Here is a 9,226-nt window from a genome sequence, read left to right as displayed (position 1 = left end):
CGAGTCGGCGTCGGGAGTCCCATTGCCAGGCTCGTCCGGAGCGGCACCATGGCCTGCCGCAGGCGGCAGATCGACGTGCGGGGGTGCATGCAACATATGCATCTGCCGATCGTCATGCGTGGACGGGTCGGCCGAACCTGAAACATCATGAGAGAACGCAGAATCAGTAGCACCTGCCGTATCATTGCATAGAGGGTCATCTGTCTCCGGTTCAGAGAGGAGAATGGCATCTTCGGTGGGCGTAGGATGTGGAGAGGACTGATCTTTAGAGAATGGGTAGACTGTTTCATCGAAAATGACGTCACGAGACACATAGATTCATCCAGTAGAACGATCAAGACAACGGAATCCACGATGCTGGGAGCTGTATCCTAGAAAAACGCACAATTTGGAACGAAAACTGAGCTTATGGTTGTTATAAGGCCTAAGATTTGGCCAGCATGCGCACCCAAAAACGCGCAAGTATGAGTAATCAACCGGTCCTTTAAACAGTTTGGTGAAGGGAGTGGAGTTCTGAATAACTCTACTAGGCATCCGGTTGATTAAATAGCAAGCGGTGAGAATGGCGTCATCCCAAAACCGGAGGGGTGCAGATGCTTGGGCAAGGAGGGCTAAAGCGGTTTCAACCAAATGTCTATGCTTGCGTTCAATGGCTCCGTTTTGCTGGTGAGTATGTGGACACGAAAGACGATGTGTAACACCAGTTTCTCGAAAATATGAATGAAGTTTGTGGTACTCTCCTCCCCAATCAGATTGAACTGAGAGGATTTTTGCGCCAAGGGAAAGTTCTACTTGTTTCTGAAATTGGTAGAAAACATGCTCAACGTCGGATTTATGTTTCAACAAATACACCCAAGTGAACTTACTGAAATCATCAAGGAAACTAACATAATATTTGAAACCCCTAGCTGATTTAATTGCTGGACCCCATACATCCGTATGGATGAGTTCTAGAGGAAATTGAGAAATACGACTAGAATCTGCATAAGGCAGTTGATGAACTTTGGCTTGCTGGCATGCATCACACACATGCGGCACTACATTATTTTGTGTTGATCCTAACTTATTTGACTGGAGGATGGCCTGGACGATCGGTGTTGCAGGGTGTCCGAGTCGACGATGCCACAGTTCCTTGGATGGCGATGTGATGTGGGCTTGTGGGGGATGAAGTGGTGAGCGGCGAGGATGAAGTGGTGGAACTGGGTACAGGCCATCTTGAGCTCTACCTTGAAGCAGAGTTGCCCTCGTGGTGAGATCCTTGACAAAGAAAGATTCAGGGTGAAGTTCAATGAAGCAATGATTATCATAGGCAAGTTTGTTTGTGGACAGAAGGTTTTTGCTAATACGAGGAGCATGCAGAACATTAGATAGATGAAGAGGACGAGAGGAACCGGATAAACTAGATTCACCAATATGCAAGATAGGAATATGCGTACCATTGGCAACTTGGATTTGCTCATTGCCCTTGTAGTTCTCGTGCACGTGGAGCCGCTCAATGTCGTTCGTCATGTGATCAGTCGCGCCTGAATCCATGTACCAGTTCGGATCGCTGGTGTAGTTGTCGTTGGCGTTGGTGTAGTTGGCGGCGGCGCGGGTGGAGCTCTCTGGTTGAATCGCGTGGTTGAACCGCGAGTAGCAGCGCAGGGCGTCGTGGCCATAGGTGCCACAGATCTGGCAGGTTGATTTGCCTCCTCGGCCACGCCCTCCGCCTTGCACGTTCCCGTCACGCCCGTAGTTGTCGCCACGGCCACCGCCGTGGGCTCCCCCATTGTAGCCGCCGTTGTAGCCACCGCCACCGTTGTAGCCGCAGCCGTTGTAGCCGCCATAGCGGCCACCGCCGCCGCGGCCGCCGTCGCCTCGGCCGCGTCCTCCTCCACCACGCTGGAAGTCGAAGCCCCCGTGGCCGCCACCGCGTGCGGCGTTGTTGGCGGAGTGTGGGAACGGAGCATCATGATGATGGCCGCCCGAGCCACGTCCTCCGGTTCGGGCCTCGTATGCCGTCAGATGACCATAGAGATCACCTAGGGTGAAGTCCTCGTTGGCAGCAATCACGCTCATGGAGGTGGTGAAGTTTTCGTGGTTCACCCAGACCGGCGAGGATGTAGGAGACGATCTCGTCGTCGCCGAGCGGGTTGCCGATCGTCGCCATCGTGTCGGCGATCTTCTTGGTGTGCTGGAAGTAGGCTGACATGGAGGTGTCCCTCTTCTTCGGCTTCACCAGCGCGGTGCGAAGCTGCACGATCCGCGCTTTGGACCGAGACGCGAAGGTCCGATCCAGCGCCTCCCAAACTTGTGCCGACGTCGTCAGGAGTTGGACGTGGCCAAGAACAGATGGGGTGAGGGAGGAGAGCAGGCCACTAAGGACCTGCTGATCATGTTTGCGCCAGGTGGCGTATTCAGGGTTGTCGATCATACTCGAGCTTCCTGTGGCGGCAGGGACGCGTTTCGGCGGTGCTGGGGTAGAGCCGTCAACGTATCCAAACAGGTCGTTGCCGTAGAGGGCCGGCAGAGCCTGCGCCTTCCACAGCAAGTAGTTCTCCTGGTCGAGCTTGATGGAGATTGCGGCGCTCAGCGTGGCCGCGATGTTGATCGGAGTACCGAACGGCGTGGAGCTTGGAGCCATTGGTGGATTGGAGTGTTTGGCTCTGATACCATATAAGAGAACAAGAAAGAGAAAGAGATTGGATTTGTGCCGTGCCTAGCATCAGCCTCATACGAGCTAGAGTTAGTTCAGATTACAACAACCATAACAACGTGCATGTCTATCTACTTATCTATAGATTCAGACTATCTATCTTCTCAACAACTTATAGTACCGGTTAGGATCGTATCTCCTTAACCTCGTTTAACAGTGGGTGGGTAAAATGGATTTTCTCATAGTACAAATTCTTATCAATATGAAATTAATATGTGGGATACGGTTCAGTAGTAACATGTTCGTATCCTTATACAAGTTTTTTTTTTTTGAACTTCGTATCCTTATACAAGTTAACCTGGTGAAAGTCTCATATGTCACATATTCCATGGATGCAGGACAATTCTACACATAATTGTACAATTATATCTTACTAACTAAATATTTCATGGCTCGTACTCCAGTGTTGAGATCATCTGGACAGAAAGAAAGTAAATCTGAGTGTTCTTCTGGTGGCTGGGGCGGTGGTGGCAGGGTGGCGGCGGCGCCATGGCCGGCTAGCAGCAGCTTGGCGGCGTGGGCGTACCGGGCCAGGCGGGCCTGGTTGTCCCGTGCTGCCATGTCCGGTCGGCTCCCGCGATTGCGGTGGAGGTAGTTCCCTCCCGCTAGGCTATGGTGCTGCTTCCCCCGGCCCTGCCATCTTCGGTCACCTCATCCTAGGCCCTGCGTCGAGGACCACCGGGGAGACAGCGAGGACGACGTCAAGATCGTGGTGGCGCGTGCTTGTGGGCGGTTGGTTGGGCGGAGCACTTCGGATGAACGGGGTGGTGGTGTTGGGGGTTGGGAGAAATCCTTGTTGGCCTTGCCGCCGCCGTCGCGGTGACGCCCGAGGGCGCCGCCTTGCCTTCCTGGAGGGCGTCGGTTGTACCCCTCTCCCAATCCCCTCCGTGGACCAGGGGAAACCCTAGGATTAGTCCAGACAGCAGCGGCGTCATCGTCGTCCTCCTTGTTGAAGGTGTTGCTTGGTTCGCGGTAGTTCGGAGTGCTAGGAGTGTGGTAGGACTTTTCTGGGAGGCGCAGCGGTCGCGGGTTGTCCTCGTTCTTGTCGATCTGCCGGTGTTGGCATTCTTTTTATTTTTCTTTTTCTCTGTTGGTTCCTTTAGTCTTGGTTGTGCTGCGGCCCCGGCATGCTTGTTGTATCGTGGTTGCTATATTAATATAGCGGGGCGAAAGCCTATTTCGAGAGAGAGAATCTGAGTATTATATGGCACAGTCGCACCTAGCGTATTGACCACGGCCCGACCGCAATGTCCAACCTGCTCATCCACCACGGCCAGACCGCAACGGAACGGCATAATTTTTGTCAAGTTGTATTCTATTTAGCAATCTAGAACATATTTTTGTCAAGTTGTATTTTATTAGTTCATCTGAAACCCTTTTTTGCCCGGACATCAGAAACCTTTGTTAGGAACGCAAGTGCTATGCAATTGCACGTGAACACAAGCTTTTATAATATAGGTCACGATCAGACCAGCCAGTTGTTAACATTGAGACAATCTCGTGCCTCATTTTGTAAACAAATGTGAGGCCAAGTTAGCGGTCGGTTATCTTCACAGCAACAGCCTCACTACAATAAGGGCACTTCCCGAACAGAACATCGAATGACCTGTAAACAGACAGAAAACTTGCGAGGAAACAATCTAATGATACTCCGATGCAATCTGGAGGAAAAAGAATTGCTTTAGAGGGTGTTTGGATGAGAGATAATGCTTGGTTAATTTCTGGAGCAAGTATTACCCCTCATCCAAACATGGTTTAGGGGTTCTCATTTAGACGTACTGCCTCGTCGTAGTAATTGCTCGCAACCAATCTCTTAAACATACAGAATGGAAAGCTCTGCTACAGCTGGAGTTTTCTTATGTGTAGTCCGTCGCACATCCACTTTGAGTCCCAAGTTCATCATCTTCAGGAGCAAAGGCACAAGAATTATGGTCATGGATTATGTTACAGGCCAAACGACTGCAACATGGGGTAGCGTAAATCAGCTAACCAGTAGGCAGATGTGTGGCATAAGTGTTCAAGCCAAGCCGCGGCGAGCAGAAGCAGCGGGCGCACGGCGGTTGACCCTCTCGAGCCATGGTGTTCCCCGTCACGCTCTCGCGCGAAGCCGGCACTAACTCAGATCTTCCGCAGGACGGCAAGGAGGAAGCCGTGCCGCCGCGCCCAGGGAGGCCGCCCGCGTTATACAGCTCCGTGTTCACGCAGGTGCGCTGCCCGCTCGACGAAATGCTGAACCGAGTGTAGCCGGACCATTTTCTTGCTTTTGGTTACCTGCAGGAGGCGTGATAGGTGCGGGGCCTAGAGAAAGTCCCGAACAGCAAAACGCTCTGTGTGAAAGCTCTGAAAAACGCTAATGAAATCCGTTGAACACAGTGCATCGTGCGAAGCAAAGAAAGGTAGTGCTCGTTCACGGAGATGTGGGCCCAACAATTGTGACATGCCAATCAACCACACGGGCTCAAACCTCTGGGAGCTTAGAGCTCTTTAGAATTTTATACATGTTGATAATAAGAAACAAACAAAACATGATGTACCCTAACCATGTTATTAAAATAAAAAGTGACATTTTCACACAAAGAAAAACAAATGCAAGTTCTGGTGGATTTATTTCCGGTCTCCCTCAGTCTAGTAAACTATCAATGTTACAAATTACTGAATAGAAAAGTAGTGTTTCCATGTAAACAATCGAGGAACATGCTTGGCTCTACAACAGGAGCAACAAAAGGCAACTCGGTAGAGCACTAGAAGGGCGACTCACGACATGCATCTCTGTGTCCTCATCCGAGCAGATTTAAAGATTAAAGTTGCGTAAAGAAGGTCCAGACTACTGTTTAGTGGGGCTTGTCTACACTACTGCTCGTGAAACTGTTGAAGTACTCTATGTACATGTACCGGTGTCTGTATGTATCATTGTATGTAACACGTATGTAGCCATTGGACCCGTTCCTGAGTTTGTTAGATCAGGCGGGTTTGTAGAGTAGTGGGTGTGGCCTCAACGGCACGATCGGCATGGACTGTCAGGTCATATATACTTGTAACCTCTCCTGAGAAATAGAGTGTGGGCGAGTGCTGCATTTGTGTGCTATTCTGTTGAAACTACATGCATGTAAACATGCAATTTTATTTGTACATTTGGGCACTATTTAGTTTTTTTCCAATGCCTACAATTCCAACAAAATGAATGGAAACACTAGGTGCATCACATACGTGATTCTATCACTGTATGGACCGCCAAGTACTGGCTCCATCTACTTCTTTTGTACTGATTTTTCAACCACACAAATCATAGTGGATGTGTATATACTAATAGACAACTTAGACATGACTGGTATATATATTGAAGGATTGATAAGGAGGACATGTTGTTCTGAATGTTAGTGTTGTTGTATAAGGCATGGTGGGTAAAATGGGCTTTCTCGTAGTACACTTTCTTATCAATATGAAATAAATATGAGGGATGCAATTCAATAGTAACATGGTCGTAACACTATACAAGTTAACGCGGATGTAAGTCTCTCACATATCACATATTCTATGGATGCACGACAATCGTACATATAATTAGACTAGTTATATTGGGAAGTAACATCGACTAGTGTCATGCATATGACACTAGGCTATGTTACTACCTTCATAGTGCATAGTAACTTAGATATAGTATCATGGGTAAGCGTATTTTCTACATTGAAAAGTGTGATGTTATGGTAACATAGCTAGTTACCACAACCATCTCTTTTTTCATTCAATATGCCATGTCATCAATTTGTCTAGTTAGCAATGCATGTATCTTCTTTGTTACTCGCCCACACTCTTTTTTCATTCAATATGCCATGTCATCAATTTGTCTAGTTAGCAATGCATGTAAATATTTCATGGTTACACTTATAGTGGTAGTAACAAATGCAATTAAGTGCGAACACAAGTTTTTTTTTATAATATAGGTCACGGTCAGATCAATCACTTGTTAACATTGAGATAATCTCGGTGTCTCATTTTGTAAACAAACATGAGGCCAAGTTAGCGGTCAGTTATCTTCACAGCAACAGCCTCACTGCAATAAGGGCAGTTCCCGAACAGAACATCGAATGACCTGTAAACACACAGAAAACTTGTGAGGAAACAATCTAATGATACTATGATACTCCGATGCAACCTGGAGGAAAAATAATTGCTTTAGAGGATGTTTGGATGAACGATAATACTTCGTAAATTTTTGAACCAAGTATTACCCCTCATCCAAACAGGGTTTAGGGGTTCTCATTTAGACTTACTGCCTCGTCGTAGTAATTGCTCGCAACCAATCTCTCAAACATACAGAATGGAAAGCTCTGCTACAGCTGGAGTTTTCACATGTGTAGTCCGTCGCACATCCACTTTGAGTCCCAAGTTCATCATCTTCAGGAGCAAAGGCACAAGATTTAGTCACGGACTATGTTATAAGAAAAATGATTGCAACAGGGAGTAGAGTAAATCAGCTCACCAGTTGGCAGATGTGTGGCATAACATATTCCACAATCAGCTTGCTGATCATCTTTGATGTTGATAGAAGGGGGTTGCGGCAGTGCGAAATCTAAGACGGTTGCCAGGTTTTCATGGAACTTTTTGTCTGCACTCCTAGTAACAAAAACAAACACATTAATAGTACCTTGTTGCATGGCCTTCAATGTAACACTAGGACATTTTCATTTATGCACTCTTATATTTTAGTATTACAAGAACACACTCATAGATCTTTCAGAAAACAAGAACTGGTATCAGTTAAAAGCAGAACTACCTTCGATAGGTTATTAAATAGCTGAACGCAACATATTGTTTTAGCATATAGGACTAGATAATTATAGAATGTAACAACACTTAATAATCTAGGAAAGCTGAGAATATACCATCTATTGCGATATTTTCTCCAATTCTTTATCAGCCTCTCCAGTTTCCCATCTGTGCCCAGGAAGCGGCACCTGTAAAATGTGTTGGTGATCAATGACAGCCAGAAATGACATCTGAGCTAATTGTGCTTGCCTTGAAGTACAGAAATGACATCATAGCTTACTCTGGTAAGGAGCTGGGCTTCTGCGCATCAACATTTAGTAAAATATAGCAATCATCACCCAAAGCTATACGACGATGAGACATAGCATATGCTGGCTTTGTCGGATCAACAACCCAAAGGGCCATATCGATGTCATCCATTGTAGACCAGTAATCTTGCAATACCTTCAGGTGCTAATTGTGTGCAAACAACATAAAAAAGTTGATACGTGATGACCTCTGAATAATAAGCTCATGAGTGGAAAAACAATATTTTCGCCTACCTCTTGGAACTGACCGACAACATCCTTGAGTCTCGAGCTTTTTGACCACTGTAATTTAGGGAGATAAGGAACATCCTGTAAAGGTAGACAACCATATAGGTCTGTGAACCTTCGGAAATAACCGAGATTGCACAATGTCATAAAAACGATCTTGGCAGAGGCATTGACAATTTGATGAAACATACCGCTGCGATTGAAGGAGGACATGCTGGGTAGTTCATGGGCAGTGTGATCTCCAGTAAATGTTGCCGTCCATGTTCATCCCTGACAATCAGAGACAACACAGGCCATAAGTTCACAGAATACAACCATAGAGCTGAAGCAATGTCATAGAAGCACTGCATGCACGAGAGATTGGGAACTCTACTCAATTTTATGACATCATCCTATGCCTATGCATTGCCTTCAGGCAGTAGTTTGCGCTAGTCTCACTGAACGACAAACAGCTCACTCCAAACCATCAGATCAAGGAGCAAATGCATAAGCAGAATACATCACTGAAACGTCACTCGGACTGTACACTGGTATATTCAAGAGTTGGGACAGAAAATCATACACGACGCGGAAGGCAAGGCAGGACACGCCGTCGTCGCCCGCGGCGCTCGCCAGCCGCCCCCACCCAACTTCTTCAATCTGCGAGCACGAACGGTAAAGCAAGAATCATCACCTATCAGTATAAGGCTATCACGCCTCCTGCAGGGACCCAAAAGCAAGGAAATGGTCGGCACGCTCGGTGCCGCATTTCGTCGAGCGGGCTGCGCACCTGCGCGAACACGGAGCTGTAGAACGCGGTCGGCCTCCGCGGGCGCGGCGGCCCGGCTTCCTCCTGGCCGTCCTGCGGAAGATCTGAGTGGCTCCCGGCGTCGCGTGAGAGAGTGGCGTGCAGCACCATGGCTCCACAGGGCCAACCGCCGCCGCCTCGCGCCCGCTGCTTCTGCTCGCTGCTGCTTGTTTTGTTTTTCTTTTTCCATATAGTTCGCTCTCCGCGGCCTAAGAGCAACTCTAACATAGCCCTGTTTATCGGAACTGAAAAAATAGAGTTCAGTCTCCCAAAAAACACTTTAGTTGTGGATTTAGCGATGACGCAGAACAGAAACCAAAAAGGGAAACCGAACTCGAAGAAATCAAACGTCGTGGGAAACAAAAATTTGCGATCGCACACGATTTCATCGAATGAAGCTAAATTCATTCATAATTTATACAATACTAGGCAAAATATATG

The 9,226-nt window shown here is 47.6% G+C and overlaps 1 protein-coding gene across 1 annotated transcript; it reads right to left on the bottom strand.

Annotated features, from left to right (window-relative positions):
* Window positions 1-6,601: 6,601 nt before the first annotated feature.
* On the bottom strand, window positions 6,602-8,998 carry LOC127293065 (uncharacterized). The gene is made up of 9 exons (XM_051322616.2): window positions 8,768-8,998; window positions 8,561-8,637; window positions 8,190-8,268; window positions 8,005-8,079; window positions 7,743-7,915; window positions 7,579-7,650; window positions 7,176-7,309; window positions 6,967-7,090; window positions 6,602-6,785 (listed from the first exon to the last, which is right to left on the bottom strand). The coding sequence occupies exons 1-9, from the start codon at window positions 8,894-8,896 to the stop codon at window positions 6,713-6,715; spliced, it is 936 nt and encodes a 311-aa protein (XP_051178576.1). The 5' UTR covers window positions 8,897-8,998; the 3' UTR covers window positions 6,602-6,712.
* Between the last annotated feature and the right edge of the window lie 228 nt (window positions 8,999-9,226).

Source organism: Lolium perenne, chromosome 4, assembly GCF_019359855.2.
Source record: "Lolium perenne isolate Kyuss_39 chromosome 4, Kyuss_2.0, whole genome shotgun sequence".
In the NCBI taxonomy this organism is placed as follows: Eukaryota; Viridiplantae; Streptophyta; class Magnoliopsida; order Poales; family Poaceae; genus Lolium; species Lolium perenne.
Note: the sequence above shows the minus strand (reverse complement) of the source record. Positions and strands in the feature narration are given on the sequence as shown.

What these genes read in the sequence shown, in the direction of transcription:
- LOC127293065 (XM_051322616.2), bottom strand. Translation starts at nt 8,896, where the DNA reads ATGGTGCTGCACGCCACTCTCTCACGCGACGCCGGGAGCCACTCAGAT. An exon ending in ACAGCTCCGTGTTCGCGCAG is followed by an intron (nt 8,638 to 8,767) that starts GTGCGCAGCCCG and finishes TCGTGCTCGCAG; the next exon opens with ATTGAAGAAGTTGGGTGGGG. An exon ending in AGAAAATATCGCAATAGATG is followed by an intron (nt 7,310 to 7,578) that starts GTATATTCTCAG and finishes TTTTGTTACTAG; the next exon opens with GAGTGCAGACAAAAAGTTCC.